The sequence below is a fragment of the Ambystoma mexicanum genome, chromosome 12 (assembly GCF_040938575.1).
Source record: "Ambystoma mexicanum isolate Mex_15411 chromosome 12, UKY_AmexF1_1, whole genome shotgun sequence".
Lineage (NCBI taxonomy): Eukaryota > Metazoa > Chordata > Amphibia > Caudata > Ambystomatidae > Ambystoma > Ambystoma mexicanum.
In genome coordinates, this window is record NC_090936.1 from 1,086,281,141 (window position 1) to 1,086,303,029 (window position 21,889).

The 21,889-nt window shown below is 48.1% G+C and overlaps 1 protein-coding gene across 2 annotated transcripts in view; it reads right to left on the reverse strand.

Annotated features, from left to right (window-relative positions):
* Positions 1-21,889, reverse strand: part of MKLN1 (muskelin 1) — a 1,341,339-nt gene that overhangs the window by 841,317 nt on the left and 478,133 nt on the right. The window contains exons 7-8 of one of the 2 annotated variants that reach the window (XM_069629634.1): positions 20,451-20,528; positions 17,257-17,322 (exon numbers count right to left, since the gene is read on the reverse strand). In XM_069629634.1, the coding sequence (XP_069485735.1) occupies positions 17,257-17,322; positions 20,451-20,528 (144 nt within the window). Of the gene's footprint in view, positions 1-17,256; positions 17,329-20,450; positions 20,529-21,889 lie in introns of both variants that reach the window. The other variant, XM_069629633.1, reaches the window with a different exon arrangement.

The window sequence follows — 21,889 nt, forward strand, 5'->3', positions numbered from 1 at the left end:
GCAGCACCACTTGGCCAAATGCTGCATCAGTCTTGGCACTGCTATCCAAGCAGTAGTGCTTGGAAAAAGCCGAAGGCACAGCCCATGTTGCCGCCCTGCTTATCACCTGCCAAGGAACGTGGCACTGGAAGGCAACTGCGGTCACCTTAGCTCTTACCGCATGCGCATGTATGCCCTGCGGCGGATCCTTATGTTGTACCTTGTATGCCTCCTGGATCGCTGCTGTCATCCATCGAGCTACGGATGCCTTGAAGGCTGAATGTTACAAACAACGTGCGTCTTGCGGATGCCCTTCGTTCTCTCTAGATAGAATTTCAACTCCCTCCTGATATCCATGCAGTGGAGTGTTTTCTCTGCATCTTCCTTGGCATCTGGGAAGAATGTGGGGAGCACAATCGCCTCATTAATATGGAAGGATGAAATTTGTGTGCGGAGCACAACCTTGTCCTTGTTAAATCTAGTGCATGGCTCTGAGGCGACTAAGGGCTGGATCTCGCTTACTCTGCGAGCGGATGCAAGCCCAGCCAGAAGGGCTGTCCTTAGAGTGACCAACTTAATGTCTGTCGTAACCATGGGTTCAAATGGTCTATGTGCGATAGCGCTTAGGACTACATTCAGATCCCAAAACGAGGTGGGGATGCTTGACCAGAGGGTACAGCGTGGTTAGTCCTGTGAGGTGCCTTTTCACTACAGGATTGGCCAAAGAGAGGACGAGAGCGTCAGAGTTCCTATACTCACCGATAGCATTCAGTACATTCTGCAGGTATCAACCTGGACCCCAAACCGGGCGAGGTAGGCCGAAAATGACAAAACTTGGTTGAGGGTGCATGTCAGTGGGTTCACAGTGTTCCTCAGCCCAAAAGCAGAATCGCGTCCATTTGCATTTGTACTGCTTGCGTGTAGCCTGGCTCCTGGTATTTTGAATGATTTCCAGATTGTCGGACAACAGCTGAAGGTGTAGGAATGTCCGCTTCTCAGGAACCAGGACGCTACGACTAGCCTCTCTGGAGAGGGTTATAGCACTGCGCCTGTCTGATGCGCTTGAAGATGGCCCTTATCAAGGGGGGGGAGTAGAATCTCTGGCTGAAGTGACATCTACCGTAGGTCCGAGAACCAGGGCCGCGCCGGCCAGTGAAGCGCCACGAGAATGATCCTGAGGTTCTTGGAGCTCCTGATATTTTTCACCACCTTGTACACGAGCGGTGTTGGTGGAAATGCATATGTCCATAACCCATCCCAGGGTATCTGGAGGGCATCTCTTAGAAAGTCGCATCCCCTTCCTCCCCAGGACGCAGACTGTTGGCACATCCGATTGTGAGCTGTCACAAAGAGGTCTGTTGTTGGGTGACCCCATCTGCTGAACACATCCTGGAGTATTCTCCCTTTCAGCTGCCATTCGCAACTGTTGGCGGCCAGGTGGCTGAGCCTGTCCACTTTCAGATTGGACTCCCCCAGAAGATGGACTGCCGAGAGCCACACTTCCTGGCTGATAGCCCATTCCCAGATGTCCAGGGTCAATGCACACACTTGTGGGGATCTGCTGCCCCCCCCATCCCTGTTTGTTGATATAGAATATGCAGGTCATATTGTCTGTCTGGATGCACACCGACTTGCCCTTGATGGTTGGTTGAAAAGACTGCAGTGCCAACTGTATAGCCATAAGCTCCAGCCAGTTGATGTGATTCTGCCAGTCAGTAGAGGTCCATATACTGTGAAGAGAGTGCACTCCCAGGGTGGCTCACCAGCGTGGAGCGAGGAATCTGTGGTAATGGTGTACTCTATGGGGGGTGGACGGAAGGGTCTGCCCACCAGAATATTATCTTGCTCTTACCACAATCTGAGGTCATGACCCAGGTGTTGTGGAATGGAGATACGGGTTGGGGGGGCCTGATGGTCAGATTCTTGAGCCCAGGAGTCCACAACTTGCAGCTGGAGCCTCCTCATGAGGAGCCTGGTGTATGGGATTGCCAGGAGACTGTCATAAATCACCAATGTATCAATTGAAAAGGATACGGTAACCAAAAAAGGATACAATTGGTAGGGCTCTTCCGGATCCTTTTTTCACACGACTTGATTGTAGGTAGGTCAAATTAGACCTTCCAAATAATACAACTCTCTGACCGATGAAACAGGCAGAGAGATGGATCACTAGAAAGGGCGTGGGTATTGTATCGGAAGTACGCCTAGGATAGATAAAGTATCATAAGAAACTGTCCCAAACTCAAATCACTATTATAGCACAGTATTAGCATTAATTCAAAACACGGACCTTATAGCAAAAAACCGAAGTAATTCAATGAAAGTCTCTTGAAGAAAAACCAGAAGTTGAACCAACAACAAAGGAGGGGAAGATTAGTAAGGGAGACTTATCCCGAACGGCACAAGGCTCACGCTAGATACCGGGTTGGTGCACCACAGGATAGCAACCAAAGTACTGTGCACAATCACCTTCCAATAGTTCATGAAAACACTTCCTTTCCCACGAAGAACAAAAATTAGAAGTTCACATGTTAACTGTCACAGGAACCAAAGGTTCAAAGTAGTTTCAGAAAAACCACGTGCAGGATTGCACGCGATAGGATACACGCAGCTCAGGACAGCCGCGTTTGCAGACAGCGTCCGCATGGAGATTTGGCACACGAACAGGATACACGCAGCCCAGGACAGCCGCGCTTGGAGACAGCGTCCGCCTGGACATTTGGCAAGCAAACAGGATACACGCAGCCCAGGACAGCAGCACTTGCAGACAGCGTCCGCGTGGAGATTTGGCACACAAACAGGATACACGGCTCCAGGAATTAGCGTGTGGAGGAAAACACGCTACAAAAGGCCAAAGAAGTTGCTGAAAGGAATGCGAGGACGCAGGTCCGGAGTTCAGCTACAAAACGCCAAAAATGAATTAATCGGAAGCAGCGATCGACGTTTCCACGCTGCTTATGTACGTACTGCCGTGATACACGTGACGGAACTAAGTCACATGAATTTAACGACGGGAAAAATGCAGACGTTGTTTTCCGGGCAATGCATCGAACAACCTCCATTTCAAATAGAATGGTCTAGCGGTTCTATGGGCGTAACTCATTTTGTATGGAGAGGTTGTTCCTGGTCCAGAGATCTGTCCAGCAGGCATGACAGAGACATGCTGCCAACACTCCCAGAAGGGGAGATTGATCTGCTGCAGAAATGGGAGACTGCCAAGTGGATCACCGTCACCTTGTCCCCTGTGGCGGAAGACCCTCTGCTGCTGTGTGTCCCCACCCCACAACAGACCCAGAAACACTAGCGTCTGAGTAGGGGTGAGCTGAGATTTATGGCTGTTGATTGAAAACCCCAGTTCGAAATAGGGGAGAGAGGAGTGTCTGCTGAGTCTCGAATCTGCTCCGGAGAGGTACCCCCAACTAGCCAGTCATCGAGGTACCGATCTGAGAAGAGCCTCCACCGCATTCATAAGTCTTGTGAATTTAAACTAAAGTGCAGAACTCTGTCCTGGGAGTGTGGACCCATGACCCGGAACCTGAGGAAGGCCCCGTGAGGCTGCACAATGGGAACGTGGAGATGCACGTCCTTCAGGTCTAGGGAACACATTAGTCTCCCCCACACAGTGTCTCGGCAATAGTCGCTGGAGTCACCATCTTGAACTTCTGCAAGGGTAGGTAAAGATTGAGGGAAGATAGATCCAACACCATTCGTAGGCCTGCTTGGTTCTTCTGTATAGCAAAGATGAGGGAGTAAAAGTCCTGCCCCTGCTGGGAAGGGGGGCCTGCTCTACCCCCTCGCTCTCGACAAGGGGAGTAAATCTCAGCGAAAAGTGATGGTGTGTCGATCTGTGGAAGGGCAAGGGAATGCACAGGGTATGGGGGAGAAGGCAGAGGTAGAGGAAAGCCCCAAGACACAGAGGACCCAGGCGTCTGCGAACTTTGCCCACCAGGCCTGACTGGGCTGTTGTGGACCTAAAGCGGGACGTTATTGTCTCTTATGGTCAGAGGCTGAGGGAGAGGAGGGGGACTGAAAGAATCCCTTATGGGCCGTTTTATGATGCGTTCCCCTGTGTTGACTGCGAGACCTGTCTGGTTTTGTGGTCCTGGAACCCATGGAAGCCACCATATGAGCACCCCTTGTCTGAGCGGGACTGTGACTGAACAAACAGTTTAGCCGCTGTTTTGTTAAGTATGGTCAGAGACTTTGCTGTCTGGGAGCTGGTCTTTTTATCAAGCTCATCAGTTGATGCATGGATGAGTTCCCTCTTCCCCCTCAAATGGAAGATCAAGGATTCTGTCCTACACATCCTGGTTGAACATTGTGGCCTTCAACCAGAAAGTGAGTCTCATTTCTGTTGCCAGACAGATTTCTCTATTAGCCATATCGATGTGGCCCAAAGAGGCCGCCATCATTTCCTGGGCCACAATTTTCACCTCCGGCAGACCCGCTTTGAATGAGGCTTGCTTGTCCATACGGATATCGGGCAGAAAGACGGTGATCTCCCTCCAGAGGCGTTGATTAGCTGTAAAAACCAGTAGTTGCAAATAATCGTAGACTTACCGGGACTGCAGCTGCGCCCAATATGGATGGCTGTGCCCCTGTGCAAATAGTTTCTTTAGATGAATAAAAACCTTCCTAATGACTGACCCCACGAGTCATTAGAATGTAAGACTAGTGTGGTGGATAACTTGAAAGGGTACTGCAATCCCTATTACGGGGATAGACGTTGAACTGCACTGCTCCCTCACAATTAGGAAGAGAAAACTGGATTTAGTATAGAAGATACCCAAAACCTCCAATATCCTTATAATATGTCCTACCTTAAATTAGAACAGATGAGCTCTGATGATCCAGGAAGGTCCAATAAGGCAATGGCAAAGGAAGGAAAGTTAGTTAGGGGCTAGTACCCAAATGGCACGAGGGACTCACTATTGTCGATGTGTTGCACAATATCCTGGAAAGCGTCCACTAGTCCAGTGCACAGCAAAGACTTTTTACGACGAATGAAGGATTGATGTAAAGAGATGTCCTGTAGTGAAAGCGGAGTGGCACCCAGCTTGGAAGTGAGGAGCGAGAACCAAAACCAATAAGAGGCTGAAGGTAGTGGTTCAGCCCTATAATGGTTATCAGCATAGAACAATACAATCATTAGTCTCTGTAATAGTAACAATGTCAAAGACAGAGCGGTACCCTGAGTGGAACTACCACTAATGAGAAGGAGAAGGAATCAAGTATATTTCCTAGAGATCACAGCAATGCTAGCAGCGGGAACTAGCTGTGAATTCCAGCAGTTAATGTTTGCAAGAGCCGCAGGAAAAGGCGCGGCTGAAATTGACAACAGAAAGTTGTGGCGTAGTCGGTCTTGGCCGCGAAACAAATGCGACAAATTGATGCTGAAGGACTTAACTGCAGCAAGATGTAAAGCTGGAAAATGGAGGTCAGCTGGAGACGTGTTTTTCATTAATACCTCAGTGAGTGGGAACCTTTTTCCACACTCACCTGTCATTAACTCTTTTTATGGGTGTCATTTTTAAGACTCTCCATAGTGTCTTTTTAAAGTTATCATGTCTAACAACTTATTGGCAATAAGTGCCTGTTGTTGCTGGGTTGCCCCGGGGGCTCCCCATTTAACTTTCTTGTGCTAACCTTGAGTGAACTACGGTTCCCAAGGGTAGAAAGGATCTTTGGATCCCTTTCACATTTTATTCTGTGAAACCAGCACACTCCACCTTATGTGGAGTGCTGGGGAGATACAAGGTATCCCCTTTCACATTAAAACTGTAACAATTCTGTTAGTGACAAGCTTACCTTTAATGGCTGGTGGCAGTGATACCTTTTACTAATTTGGTGCACCTTTACCGCGTGCTGTAATCACAGCTGCAGTAAAGGCACCCAAGGGTGCTCATTTTACCAAAATCGCCTCTGTCTTCTTTTTCTGCCATTTTAGTGTTTCTTGTAGTTTCTTGTTCCTTCCCCTGACATCCAGGGTGGGAAATTCCTTTGTTTGAGTTTTGTCTTTGGCGGGAGTCCCCTGGACACTCCTCCCAGGCTCCAGTCAGTCTGTAAGCACAGGAAGTGGGGGAGGAGTCTAAAACTTCCCCCTCCTTTGTCTCATGCCTTCCTTCAACTAGGCCAAATCCCAGTGGGGCGGTTCGCTGTCCTGATTGGACAGCCAAACGCCCCTTTGTTGTAAAATGCGGGGAGAGAATGCAGAGGTTGTGTTGCATTTCCTGATAAATACTGGAAACCTGGAAGCTGAAGTCATGTCGACCACTGGAACAGAAGACCGAAGAGGATGACAAAGGAAAAGTGGCGGGAATGATTTCCAGCGGCCGGAGAGCCTGCTGTGTAACCGGAGCCTGCTGCAGCCCTTCCTTCTGATCGACCTGGGGTCTCTGAAAACGACGACCCAAACCCAGAGCCTGGTGAGACCCACTAGACTCGAGACGACCTGCATTTTGACCCATCCCACGGGTTTCTGAGACCTTGCGTTCTTGCAATACCCTGGGACCTCCAGCCACTGTGCGGTGCATGGTCTTCCAATCTCGCTGAAACTTCGTGGGCATCCTAGTCTATCTCCAGAGACACGAATTGAGTCCAAAAAGTCCCCTCACAAGAGTGCTGGACCTTTTAAACGACGAGAATTCAACCGCGATTTTCTGTCTTCTTCTGTGCTCCTTGAAAAGGCGCCAAACCCGCAGAACCGCATTTCATCGATCCCTGCTGCAAAGTCCCTTCTGAGGTCTTGTGTTCCGTCTCCAGGACAAGGAATCCAGTGACCGGGTATTTGGCTGCAGTCCCTGAAGTTCTCCTGCTGCATTCTCTTCTTCATTGCTGAGGTACTGTGTTGGCTTGGGTATATACTTACCTTAAGCCGTTGGGATTTCTGTGTAGTCCTGCAGTGTTTTCCATGATTGGGAGGTCCCTCGTCCAGTACACCCAGTCCCACTGCTAGAATCCTGCTGGGGTGTCTTCTGTGAAGCCCCTGGGCCCTCTTCTAACCATAGAAGTAAAGTACTCACTTGTTTGCCAGTTTTCATAAGGAAACTCTGTCTTTTGCTACTAAAGAACTTATTCTGACACTGCCTGTTGGTCACTAGTCCTAGTGACCCCCCTTCTGCCACTGAGAACACTCATGCTCTAAGGGAAAGACTTTGAAGGGATTGGGACTTCTGCCTAGAAAAGAAATCAAATGTTTTACTTACTTATAAAGAGTTGGTGGGTAACTAATTCTCAGAGTGAACAGTTACAAAAGTTCTTACTGATCTTGAATGTGTGATGCACTATTCTTAAAAGTATGGGTAACATATTTTCTTCCTTAGCCACTGTTTTGCCAGTCTAAAAGAAAGTAGATGTAAAGGTATTTTACTCTCCTGTGATTAGGTTGTTCCTCTTTACAAAAGTAATGTGTTGGATTCACCAGATTATTCCTGTAGGGTAATTGTATGAGTGTCCTCCAACTGTTGGTATCACCAGGTTAGTCCTGTTCGGATAACTGTATGAGTGTCTCCCAACTGGGTCTTGCTTTCCCTGACTTGCTGCTAGCCTGTCCTTAATAAGTCTACATTAGGTTGTTGCCTACCTAGAATAACTATTCAGTAGAGTGTGACATTGGGTTTTACTTTCCCCTTCATTGTGAAGTTAAAGTAAGTGGGTTTTACTTACCTTGTGTTAGCTTTGTGCCATTCAAAACAAGTTACCAGAGTTATTGCTTACCTCAATCTGGGGTTCCCTGATTTCCAAAGCATCTGTAATTGTACATTACATCCTTAGGTTTTACTCACCTAGTATAACTGTGTGTTATGAAAAAAGTAGTTATAGGCTTTTACTGCACCTAGAATAAGTGTTTCACTATTCACCAAAAGTATATTGTCCAGTTGACTGTTTATGTGATTTGTTCCAAGAGTCACTGTACAACTGGAAGGGCCAACTGTCCTTGTATTAACAAAAGTAATCTAAAAGTAACCATTGGTCTTTTACTCCCAAAGAATAGGCTTGACCTATACTAAATGTGAATAACAAGGTTTTGACTTCCCTAGAACTACTGTTGGGTGTTCCAAATAAGGTTGGTTTATACTTGGGCCTGTGTGATTTCAAGTATAGTGTTGTGTTTTATATTGTGATTTCATATAATGTGTTAGTACTTACTTAACACCTAGATTTATCTGGGCCTACCTGTATTTAAATAAATCCTTTATTTTTACAATACATAGTGTTTCAGTGTTTCTTTGGAGCATTTGTATTACAATGTTCACTTGTACTGTATCTACTGCCCTCTCTCCCTCCTAAATTAAGCCTGGCTGCTCTGCCTACGCTACCATGTACTCAGGTGGGTACAGTCTTATACTAAGAGTGGAGTCTTGTACTACCTCAGTTGAATGGTTTTGAAAAAGTGGGTAGTACTTCAGAAAAACTGTCCTAACACCTCCTGAGGTTCCTGATGACCTGTTGTCGAGTCATAGCCAGTTGGACGACCTTTGTCAATCTTTTCATGACGCAAGTGGTCTTGATACCTCCCCGGAGGTTGAGTTTGGCAGGCCTGAGCCTGGTACACATGCTGACTCCTCGTACAAGTGCCTCATGTCGAGGGTGAATGAGTATCTGGGGTGGTCTGCTCCACCTTTGGATTTTCTGCAGGATGACCTGACAGATATCTTGGACCAAGGTCCACCCACTGACTTTGGGTCATATGGCCTTATAAAGAATGGTGGCAGCGGCTAGGACTGCTCCGGAGAGTCTCCTGGCAGTGAATAAGTTGTTGCCGAAAAAATACCGCCCAGCCAGTGGTGACCCCTGCTACTTGTCTACACACCCTACTCCGGAGAGTTTAGTGGTGCAGGCGGCTACGGCCGAAGCAAAGCAGGCTGTGTACCCTACAATCCCCCCTGATGGGGACGGCAAACGCTTTGATGGTTGGGCGACAAAGGTATTTTCTTCTGGGGGTATGGCTTTAAAGGCAGCCAACTCTTTGTGCCCTTGCAAGATTCACGCACACTCTGTGGAATTGTGTGTCGTTGGCGGCTGAACATATTCCCGAGGGTGAGGAACGGGATGGTTTTCTTGCCCTCGTTCAGGATGGCAAGGATGCCATGTGTGAAACCGTTTAGTCGGGTCTTGACATGGCAGACTGTGTCAGCCGGTGCATGGCGGCGAGCACCGTGATGAGCAGATTTGCGTGGTTGCGGAAGTCGGGGTTTGCTCCTGATGTACAGTCCCGGCTTCTCAACATGCCCTTTGATGGTGTCCATCTTTTTGGCAGCAAGGCTGTTTATGCGGCATGTTTTCCGTTTCTTTGGTCTGCCTTTCATCATCATAACAGACAGAGGATTGCAGTTGACGTCCAACTTCTAAAGAGCACCGAGTACAGCATTTCTCCTCAATGACCGACTCTCTAGTTCTTATCATCCGCAGATGGCCAATTAGAGCGGCCAAACGAAGCGCCCAAACAGGACGATGGAACAGTATCTTCGTTGCCCCTGTTTGCAACATTAATCCACTTGGTTATCTGTGGGGCCTACGGCAGAATTTGCATACAACAATTCCCTTCATACCTCAATTGGTACTTTGCCGTTTTCACGTCTCCACAAAGGAGCTGCTTCTCTCTCCACCAAAGGATCCACCTCCAAGTACGATGAAGCCGCAGGAATGCAGAGCAACGGCAAAAGGAATCACGGAACAGAAAAGCAATTGAAACAAACCCTCATTGTCAAGCGAACAACGTGGAGAGACAACCAGCTTCAAGGTAACAAATGTTGATTAGAAGCCCTGTGCTCCTGCCGCAGCCATGCTTAAATCAATAATAAACATGCCCCCAAACATGTGACAAACACGTGACGCATGGCTTAAGGAAGCGCACGGCGCCCCGTCAAAATGCGCCGTTTCCATAGGAACCGCCCAGTGATCGTATAACGGGAAAAGAACGGCCTGGCTGCCGTTCTACGGTCATAACGTCATATATATATATATATATATTACATCTTTCCTGGAGGGAGAACGCAAAGGAGCGCCCAGAGTCTTCCTAGCAGGCATGACATGTAGCCCAGCATTTGAATAGACTGTCTTCCCATATTAATCAAGGGTCTGCTCTTCCTTGTTGAGGAGGGCTGTTGTGGCGGTACTAGACGAGGAAGCCTGGGGTTTAGCATACATGGATGCAGTAGAGATTAGTGATGAGGCTGCGGGTGTGTAGAGAGCAGTTTGCTGTCCCCCTCAGTTTGCCTGAACCTACCATCGAGCATTTTGTTCACAAGCTGCATGGAGCGGGGCTTGAGCCAGCCCTTTTCGGCCAAAGCTTCCACGTACTTTTGTAAGGATGCCTGACCAAGCCTCCCCCTTGATGCTCTAGACCCCTGCCAGCACTCCAGCTTCAGAGAGCTCCTGTTGTGATTGGGGGATATCCAGTTATTCTGACAAGCCTGCAATCCTGTCATGAAAGGCTTTCGCTGAGGAGGGCCTATCCTGCTCCTCCTAGTCTGTGTCCTGCTGGTCTATGGTCCCCAGGGCCCTGGAGGGTGGCGCCAGCAAGCCTCATGGGTTCTTCTGTGGTGGGGGTCTGGGACCGCACCAGTGTTGCTGGAGCTTCTGTACTGGGCGGCTGTGGAGCCAGAGGAGGCTGCATGAGGCGAGTTGCCGTGGGCTGCGCCAGGGAGGCCGGCGGCAACATTTCTTTAATAATGCCCCTGAGGATTGTGCCCATTTGAGTGGAGTGCATGAGTGACATGAACTTGTCAAAGAACCTGTCCTTGTGAGCGGTTGCACAGGAGGAGGGGCAAATAGGCCAGTTGTCTGCCTACCCCCTGCCCGTGCATGGGGATATTGTGTCTTGCCCCCGGGATGTTGGGATAAGACGTGGACCAGGTGACAGTGATGCCCAGTCTGTCCTAGAAGGCAAACTTCACCTTTGTTGATCGCTGGCTGGACAGGCCTCAGCGCCCACCTGCGAAGCTTCCCACCTTTGTTTCTCATGAGTGGCAGCCATCTCATCTTGAGCTGACATCATTTAGTCTGTGCCTTGAGCACGTGGACCTGTAGCTGGCGTGTTCCCGGGCTCGGCCTGAATGTGCGACTGCATTGGCCCTGCCCTCCACCCTGTGTGTACACCCGGTTGGCAGTAAGCCCTCGGCCTCTGGCTGGTAGTGCTGGCCCTGCGTGAAGGTGCCCCCTTGGGTAAGGACCCAGTATCAGGGCGGTGCCCCTCGGGATGGGTCCCAGTGGTCGTAGAGCTCACAGGCCCCTTGGCTGCAGGACAAGGAGTGCCCTTGAACCACTTAACTGCAAGGCCGGTAGCTTCTTGAGCCTTAGTGTTCCCTGAGCTGGTGTGAAGGCCAGACTGAGCCCTCCTGCCAGAGGGCTTCCCCAGGAAGGAGTCGTCTTTGCAGGGTGCCTTGGAGAACAACGCACCTGTCTTCTGGGTCTTCCTCCCGACGTAGTCCTTGATGTTCCGCAGAGGAGTCCTGTTGAAGAGCATCCTCCAATGCTCAAGTCAGTGCTTGAGCGACCTGGGTGTGATGGAGTCGCACGCGGAGTGTATCCATCCCAACCGTGGTCGTCACCAAGGCATCTAAGACAGAGCGCGTGAAGATCTGATCTCGGAAAGGAACCGTGGCACGACGGACACTTGCTAAAGTGTGTCGGGACGACACGCGGAGGGGACCGAGCTAGGGCACCAGTGGACGGTGTTCACAAGTCTGCAATAAAAAGAGAAATTAGATCAAATTAGATAAAATACTGGGGAAGCACGTGGAATTACCTCAACCAGGAGCATGGGCCGTTCCTGGCGACACAGAAAAGGGTATTGGGGTGTGGCGCCAGTGGGCGGGGTTAACGGAGCCTGTGCGCCTCACGCCAGTAGATTTAAAGGGGAAATGTCTTTCTGGTGGAAAAGAGGTTCCGTTCTCATCGCTCGCGAGGGGCGCCCATACAGGATGGAGGAAAAGGGACGGGACGTAAGAGTTTTGATAGTCTATTTGTATAGCGCCTATACACATGTGTTTCAAAGTGCTTCAAGGAAGGGAGGGAGCAAGGGAGAAGGAAATCAATGTACATTCTTACAGTCCTTGATACAATCAGAATGTGAAAAACCAAAAATCAACTATCATAAAACAGCCTATACAGACATTATAGCGAAAGTGCTAGGACAATGGGGAGGGAGAGTGAGAGGCAGGCAGCTACATTACTATGCCTGACGGCAATTGAGGAAGTACCGGAAAGTAAACAGGAGTGGGGGAACAGTGGGGATTGGGAGGAGGGAGAAGGAGGGAGAAGGAGAAAAACAGAACAGGCACTATTTTACTAGGTCTGGCAAAAATTCAGATAGTGCCGGAGGGGGGAGGGAAAGGGGAACATAAGAGGAAGTGGGGAGACAAACAAGCTCTATCAAACAGGTCAAAGGTCATATATGAATGAGTAAGTGCAAAATGATGATGGTAAGGAGCGGAGGGCAAGAGGATGAGACAGACAGGCGGCAACATTGCTATGCCTGGCAGCAATTGAGGTAGTGCCGGAAGGTTAACAGGAGGAGGGAGAGGCAGAGGGGACTTGAATTAGGGAGAGGGAGGAAACCAACAAGCAAGCTATTTTACTAGGTCTGGTGATAATTCAGTGTAGGAGGGAAAGGGGAGGGTGCAAACAAAAGGTGGATGGGCAACAGAGCAGGTGGTTAAACCGGTCAGGTGACATATTTGAGAAACATAAGTGCTAGAGAAGGTGGGCAAGGGGAGGGGGGAGAGAGAAAATGAAGTGGGTTGGGCGGGGGAGATGAGGACAGCATAGAGAGTTAGCTGAGCAGGGGGGTGACAATGACAGAAGGTGAAGAGGACGTCAGGGCAAGCCGGGGGGGTGGGGGATGGGAACACAGTGCGAAACAGTGGGTAGAGGGGAAAGTTTGAAGCAAGGGGCAATGGAGGTGGGAAGGGGCCACAGGGAGCTGAACAGGGCAACGGAAAGGGGGAGGGGGAACACAGCTGTAAGGGGCAACGGAAAGTGGTGACACAGAGCTGCATGGGGAAGGGGAAGGGGGGAACACAGGGCTGCACAGGGCAAAGGAAGTGGGGTGGGAGTACACAGAGCGACAAGGTAAAGGAGGGGAGTGGAGGGACACAGAGCGGCACAGGGCAACCAAGGGGAGTGGGGGGGACACAGAGCAACACGAGGCAAAGGAGGGGGTGGGGTACACAGAGCGACAAGAGGCAAAGGAGGGGGGTGGGGGTACACAGAGCTGCACAGGGCAATGGAGGGGGTTGGGGGGACAGCGACACGAGGCAAAGGAGGGGGGTGGGTGGTACACAGAGCGACACGAGGCAAAGGAGGGGGTGGGGGTACACAGAGCTGCACAGGACAACGGAGGGGGTTGGGGGGACACAGCAACATGAGGCAAAGGAGGGGGATGGGTGGTACACAGAGCGACACGAGGCAAAGGAGGGGGGGTGGGGGGACAGAGCGACACAAGGCAAAGGAGGGGGGTTGGGGGGACAGAGCGACACAAGGCAAAGGAGGGGGGTGGGGGGACAGAGCGACACAAGGCAAAGGAGGGGGGTGGGGGGACAGAGCGACACAAGGCAAAGGAGGGGGGTGGGGGGACAGAGCGACACAAGGCAAAGGAGGGGGGGTGGGGGGACAGAGCGACACGAGGCAAAGGAGGGAGCTCGGGGTACACAGCAGCACAAGGCAACAGAGGGGGTGGGGTACACAGAGCGGCACAGGGCAACGGAGGGGTGTGGGGGTACACAAAGCGACATGAGGCAAAGGAGGGGTTGGGGGTACACAGCTGCACAGGGCAAAGGAGGTGGTGGGGGTACACAGAGCTGCACAGGGCAACGGAGGGGGGTGGGGGTACAAGAGTAGTTCCAGTACCATCCTTCAGTGTCTGAACGGAACCACCAATTGTGCCCGTTTAAGCACATCCTTTCCCACATCTCCTCTGTATAGTAGTCGCTTTTTCAGGAAGAAGGGACCGGCTTGACTACGACCCTGTTCTTCCAGGCTTAAAGTGCAGAAGGCGATAGTTCGGTCAGGGTTGTTCCTTTGAGTGAAGGCAAGATCGGGTAAGGGGGTGGTTTCCTCTGCTTCTCTCATCTTAGGTTCCCGTCTAGCAAGGTCGGATTCCCCTAAACCCATTGACCCCCTTCGGTTTCAAATAAGGCTTCCCTTTCTTGGGGTATTTGGGTAAGGGCTTTCTCGAGTATTCCCTGAGCTACAGCCTCCCACTTCTTTTACCAAGAAGTGGGAGGTTGCATGATTATGGAGGAGCACCTTCACCTTGCCCTATAGTCAGTAGCCACTACCCCAGCGGCTACATCTAGGTTGTATCGCCAAGCTAGTTTACATTTACATAGCCTGATATAAGCCCCTGGTGGAGAAGAAAAGCATAAGCCTGTTGGTATTAAGCATCTCTACTTTGGGGGTATGGTTATAGTCTCCATACTATATAGATTAAACCTGATGAATTGGGAAGTGGCCAGAGTAAGGGCTTTAGCTGTCTCACTGGTCTTAGCAAAGAGGGATTCCCTTTTTATATCAATTGGTCCAAATCCCACTTCTAACCAGAAGGAGGACACAGACAATTGGAGTTCACTCTCAAGAGGTTTTATTCAAAGTAAATGGATATAACCCTGAACTAGCCCTATCTCTATGAGGGACGTTCCCTACCTAACGAAACAAAAGCTAAGGTTGGCTTTAAAGTCCAAGTTCTTCTGTCTGAGTCCGATCCACTAACTGTCCACAGCACTTTAAAAAACATCGACTTAAAAGGGACTTGGGAGGCTTTGTTCAATAGGTTCAACAGGATGTCGGCTTGGCCCAATTTATACTTTATGACCTCTGGGCATAAAAAGTTCCTTTTTCACAACACAGGATATTCTTCCCAGTCTTTGTATCAATCAAGTTAGGGTTTCCATTTCTCCTGTTATCAAAGAAACTGTCTCTGTTGTAAACAATTCCATTCTTCCGAGATTCATTGTAAACAACCAAAATAGAATTCTGCATTTTCTGTTATTTGCTCAGTCTTAGTTCAAAGTGTTGGAATCTCTTTGTCAATACCCCCTTTCACAGGAGGTTTGTACCCATGGGTTTCTCAGGCTCCCATAACCCTGATCTCTTTCACAGCTCTTATTTACAATGTTGATATTCTTCTCAGGCCCTCTTCATAGGGTATTTTCACATTCAGGTTTCTCAGGCTACTGTTACCGTGTTCGCTTTCACAGTTTCTATTCAAGACGTTTGTACCTTTTATCGGTAGGATCTCAGTCGGGTTTATCAGGCTCTCATAACCTTGTCAGCTTTCCCCACGCCTACAAGTCTATGTAGCTATAGTCAGGTGTAAGTGGAACTCAAGCTCCCCTCTAAGGATCTGCTCTTGCGTCAGTTTCCAGCCACCAGCCCACCAGAACTTGCTCATGGTCACGCCACCAGATGAAACGCAGGTATCCCCTTGTCTGTGACTTGCCCGACATCGGTTCCTCAGTCAGGTGGAATGGCAACCTTCAGGCGTTCGGTTAGCACTTCGCACACATTCCTTGCTGCAACAGGCTCCACGGCCCGGAGTGTGTCTCCACCCCTCCAGGACGTTAACGATGCAGAGGCTCACCTCTGCATAGCGGATCCATCTTTCCATAGGAGTTTACTCTATTATAAACATCACGTGAACGAACAGAATATCGTCGTCCTTCACTGACTGGCGTTCAGGCTGTGTTCAGCATTGTATGTAGCCAATGCATACAATAAAGGATCTTTATGGAATACAGGTGTTTTAGGAGATAGTTAAGTATTTTCACATCCATATATGGGTACACAATGGATTGGAGTGGGAGTTCCGCTCGGGAACGGGAGTCCTTTTCGCCAAGAGAGGAGTCCCTCCCAGTGTGGACCACTTGCCCAGTTCCCTAGAGAAGTTCTTGCACAGTGGGCTCACCGCACTAGCCTCACAGGGGATGGCTCCCCTCTGGAGAGCAGGGACGAATTGTCCAGATTCGTCACAGCACTTCCTGGAACAATTGTGTTATAGCTTAGGGAAGCCAGAATTCCTAGTACTTGTTAATTAAAGGATTTTAAAAAATGTCTAGATTAGGGTGTCCTTGGAGGTATTGGGACACTAAAAACGTCATTATTTGGATCATACTCTTCAGAGATGTTAAACACTTTGCTTTGCCCTATCTCCAACACTATTTCCTGTAAGAACACCTTGATTATTTCTAGTTAGGCCCTTAGTTCCTAATTGCATTTAGTCAAACCCCTAACAAAATACTGAATATAAATGCTTTGTTGAACCACCTTCGTAGCACTGCACACCCTTTTCACATAGACTACTTTACAGGGATCCTGATCGGCTGCACAGCACCTATATTTCCACATTAACTCCCAAAACGTGTCTGGCTTTCGCACCACATTTATATATATCTAACAAGGGGCTAAAAACGGGACCCTTGCAAACGAGAAAATCAAAAAAAAATACACTCCATTATTCCAGATTCCTTGTGGAAGGGATTTTCAGATCTTGGGTACCCCGTTGAGAAAATAAAAAATAAAATACCTCTAAAGGGAACCCAATCATAACAGCACACACTGCTCCTCAGAAACTGAGCGACTACCAACACCTGGTCCCTGGTTGCTATGCTACATGGTCACAAAATATACTGGCGCCATACACACTAATATCAGTACGGCAAATGCCACATTGCCAGGCATACAGGCCTACACCTAAAGTAATGGCCTGAAAGAAGAGGGGATATTCCCTGATGTTTGTCATCCATTAGCACCCATCACAGGTGCTATAAGGGGGAGAAATCGGGGAGAATGGACTGCAAAAACCAGTGTAGTTTGAAGGCAAACCCGAGCACTGCATGTTGGCTGAACGGCAAGTGAGGTGGGGGCTGATGCGGACGAAGGAGACAGGCATGTGGTAAGCCCTTAACTTTACGCATGAGAGGGCGGAGGGGGAAGAGTGGCACCTGCAGTGGGGCCGAGTGCAACTCAGCAGAAGGTGAGCAAGAAATGGTGGACGGGAATGCAGCAGGTCAATCAGCAGCCCTGGAATACAGACGCACACAGGCAGATAAAGCATGCATGCATGCATGCCCACCGACAGGCTGCACTGTACCAACGGGGAGGAAATAAAGAAAATCACAGTGCCACTGATGCCACCAAAACCGTGTATGTTGGAAATATTTATTTTAGGAAAATTAGAAAGAAGCAATGCTTTGTGTGAACACCTTAAACACGTCAGAAGAAAGGAAGCGAAAGGAACGTTTTGCGTTCAGTGAAATTGAAGCATCCATTGCTTACCAGATTCAACATCGATGACCATCTGATGTCCTCCTCTCATTCCCGGCCTGCTGTCTTCTCCGTCACCTAGCGCTCAAGAGGAAAAACAGACAATAGGCAGTGAAGCGGCTTGTTCGTTAGATACCAGTAACTTTCTTGGAAAAATAATCAGGCGACTGCAAAGGTCCATGATAACAATAGGAGAGAAAGAACAGTGAGACAGGAGGGCCTGATACATTTTGCTGCAAACCTTTATAGTTCCTGCCATGGTAAGAAAGAAACAGTGGTAAAATCATATCAGTGTAGCTATTTCAGACTGATAAAACAAATTCAGTGCTAGCCTTGACTTTCTGCGCGTGGTCTAAAATTAACATCTTTTTTATGGAGAGAGCATTTACAATCTAAATCAAGGGCTAGTGATCCTACTGTTTTTCTCAAGTAACGATTATTGCATTCATGTATGTTTTTCGCACAGATAGTCCTTAGTACATTTAAAAACACTCCATCATCCCTGCCTTAAAGCGGGAATGCCCAAATGTGGCAGATTTACACCGATTAAAGTCATGACAGCTAGAACTAGTTGCTGACTCCTAATATCAGGCACCCCCATACTCGATGAGATAACTAAGATACTGTGTCTATGGTTTTAAAAATGAAGGACCGGAGTGTGAATGAGCAGCTCTCCTTTGTAGCCCCGAATACTCTTCTCTCACTGTAAGCACAAAATAAAATACAAAATACTTAATCCCTCTGCAGCCCTTTCTGTGCGATAAAGCCTAAACTCTCTTCATTGCAATCAATGTAACCCAGTGCTGGAAACGGAAAAAAATACTCTGGGAAAACTCTCCGACTTGGAGGGGCGGGCAGGGGCAAGGGCCAAAGAGCATGGCACCAGGTCAGGTCAAGTCAGGCAACGCAGTATCTCGCCTTGGAACCCAAGCCTGGCAATTTGCATACAAGCAAAGAGCATTTTGGTAACATAAGAATTCTCATAATTTGTAATTTCAAACAGGTCTGTAATAGCGATTCAGAAAGAAACTCTTAAATGAGTAATGCAATTTGGACTCTGCTCTTTCATTGATTAAAAATACTCGTCCTAACAAAAAATGACAAGATATATGTCATTTTGTTCAGCTTCTGGATAGGCTGTGAGGCTTTGTCCGTTTCCGCATTCGTGCCGGGTGCGTGCGAGTCTTCTACAGTGTGGGCTGTTTGTGCTTGAGACTCGCTTGGTAACAGATTGGCGAGTTTCCTGGGCCCCAGTTTCGGCAGTGCTCCGGCAAGGCAAACTTTGCCGGAGCTCTGCACCGCCTTGTTCTGGTCCAATTCCTGCGCTGATGTAATATCGTAACAAGAAAGTACCAAAGCTACAACGTTACAGAATAATTTCCATCAACATCATAAATCCAAGCCCAGCTACCTAGATATGCATTACCTTGCATGACTGGCACTCCATCCCCACCAGAAATGTAGCTAATAAGGGGGCAGGAGCTAAAATATGAGGCACACTGTCCTCTATCACAGCAACCAATGCATCCATTCACAATCCGTGGGAAGATCGCAAAACAGAGATGCATCCATTCACAATCCGTGGGAAGATCGCAAAACAGAGAAGAACGGTAACAGCACAAGTGAATAGGTTAAAGAGCAATGGTGAAATGCACTGGCATCTGTTCATCAAATGGTATCCAAAGAGAAAGAAATGCAGCAAGCATGTGGAGTAGGTCATGTGACTGACTTCCTTAAATGTGATAAAAAATACACATCTGAAAAGCCGTCTTTGCCACCTGATTACAAGTTTATTTTAGTGTACATGCTGTGAGGGCGTTTGAGTAAAGTAGATTTTGGAAATGCAGTAAACAGCTGAAAATACAGGGGCACAGGAAACAGGAAGGTGTGGATGAGGTCAAAGGAAGGGGAGGATCAAAAGACCAAACATAGGAGCATGCAGAAGAATTGCTAAATGAGTGTGCAAGGTGAAGTATTGGTTGGTGGGAGAAAGTGGTACTTGGGTGGAAGTATGCGTGCAAGGTGGGTGAGTGAGGCTAATAGTGGAGAGTAGAGGGTGAGAGTGATGGACGTTGTGTGAGTGAAAGGAGGGCGACTGAGGGGAAAAGGTGTGGGTGAAGTGAAGTAGCATGGGGAGAGCAGTGGTAGAGGGAGAAGGAGTAGAGAACATTGGAGGGTCATGAGTGAGAGAGGAAGTGACCAGCGGAGGAACAAGTTAAGGAAAGTAGAAGGAAGGAAGAGGAAGGATAGAACATCAAGGCTAGGATTACAATGGTGTGAAAGGAAAAGACCAAGTGAGACGAGAGTATCCAGAAGGCGCCTAATCTTATACTTATTACATTGTAGGACCTAGGTTAGGATCCACCTAGATTGTTTCCATAGGGAGACTTATGGAAAGGGAGGGCTTTTGCCCTTAGGCCATCACAAACTGACGGGCAGAATATTAGACAGCAGGGTTTACTGATCTCTAGAGAACATCCTGAAGTTGAGGGACACCTCAGCTAAGGTGGGAATCACCTGTACTACATGAGAGAGAGGGACCACCCTTAGCACGCCTTTTCAACCTCCAATAAAAACCCTTGAACTGTCTTCGAGCATTGGTGTGTTCTTGAGGCCATCTATTTCTTTACACGCATTAGCCCTGCCCCCAATGGTAAAGATGTGAAAGAGCAGGGTATAACCAACAATATACCATTTCAGATGCTTAAGAGCTAGCAGCATGCCCCAAGTTACAGATCCAATTTGTATCAAAGAAGCCATCCACAAATAATCCAACAGAAAAGGACCATAGGAAAGTCATCCAGAAAAAGGGTAAGTGGCCAGAGAGTTACTGGCATTGCTCTGTGATATTAACCCCCATGTGTTGTCTGATGTAGCACTTCAATTGCCAACAACTAGAACAGAAATGTATGTGCTGTTTTATCTATAGGCATTACCACTAGACCTCCAGCACTCATAATGCATGATAGAGAATGTGACAAGTGAGAAGCTCAAAGTTTTCCTACTTCCAGCTCACCGTTGATATATAGGTAACATAAGGTTTTTAGGGTAACCATCCTTTAACCAGTATTAATGCCCTTTGAACCAGTTAGCAGTCTAGTTATAGTATTGGGGAACACGTCCTACAAAGCACTATGTTCCATCTACAGACTTTCTTTCCAAACATAATGGGGGAAATTGATCAATTAGAGGTACATTATGCTTACCTTTAGTGCTTTTAGGGATAATTTGACTCCATCGAGGCTTATACTCCTGCTGACTGATGTACTGGTTGAATAACCCATCTAGAGGAAACAAAAACATTTTGTTTGAATTCCCATTTAATGTGAGTCAGATGCAACAAATGTTAAGGTTAAGGTCCCCTTTGTTAACATTCATGAACGGCAGATAGCTTGGAGTTCACAATGTCATCCTTGTAGTCACCAGACAGTCGCAGGAGACTATGAACCCAAGTGAAAACATGGTCCGTCTGAGCAGAAGCAAAGATTGCCAAACTCAATAGAACACTAAGTGCATTGATGTTAACATGGGGAAATACTACAAGCTCCTTCCTTTGCCCTAGGGCAAAATAAACCACGCAAGTCTATGAAGATGGCAACGGGTAAACATAGAAATAACTTGTATGTTTACTAGCAATGTTCCAAGTTTATATGCAAATGACATGAAGTTCATTACTGACCTCTCAGCCAATCATACTGTTTAGAGTGCAGTCAATAACTATTGGTATTGAATGCATTATGAACATTTGGTCTTAAAGAGCAAATGGGGGAAAAATGCAATTTCCAGGCAAGATTTCCTTCAACAAAACACTTCCTCTCTGCGATTACCCTATGTTCTTGCTGTAACATGCAATTTAACACGAAAATGAAAGTCAAAATATGGGGAAAATGTATTTTCTTTCTTATAGAAAACACATTTACTTTCACAAGACACTGACGAATCGCGCGATTCAGTCACTTCTTCCCATAGGGGAGCCTTTCCTTATGAGCCTAGGGAAGTGAGCCGGCTAAACAATACCATCCCTAGGGGACCTCACCGGGGGAAGACTCCCTCATTGCGGACAAGGACTCCTGTGTTCTGCAGAGGAACTCCTTAAGTTACTCAAACTCTTGGACCATCAACAGCATTAAAGCTCAAGAAGGGCCAAAGTGATGAAGCCACTGTGGCATAAAACCCAAGATGCAACCTGAAGAAATGCATTGTAATAATACTGCGAAGAGGGAGTGAGTGATAAAGATCACTCAACTATCAAAAAATTGCTTTACTGTGAAGAATGAGCGAGTGATGGAGATCGCTCAACTTAACGAGGAAGAGGACTTTAATCGTCCGTGAGGGAGGGCCCCGCCATGTGTCATAATAAGAGAAGGAGGAAAGTTCTCAGAGAATTGAGAAGCCCAGGTGTTTCAAACCGGCGGTGTTGTGGAAGCTGATCGAAACGGGGAAGTCCTGCGTGCTTAGGCAACCAGCTGGTGAAGGAGAGAGTCCCTTTTTAAGCACACCACAGATTGAATACAAACCTCTAAGGAAATACGCCAGGAGATCGATTTGCAAGGATAACGAGGTTTAATATTACAGAATACAAATATCAGCAAAGGACTCTGCTACATGAGAACGTTCTGGCCCATCTTAGCACAACCAGAAGCTT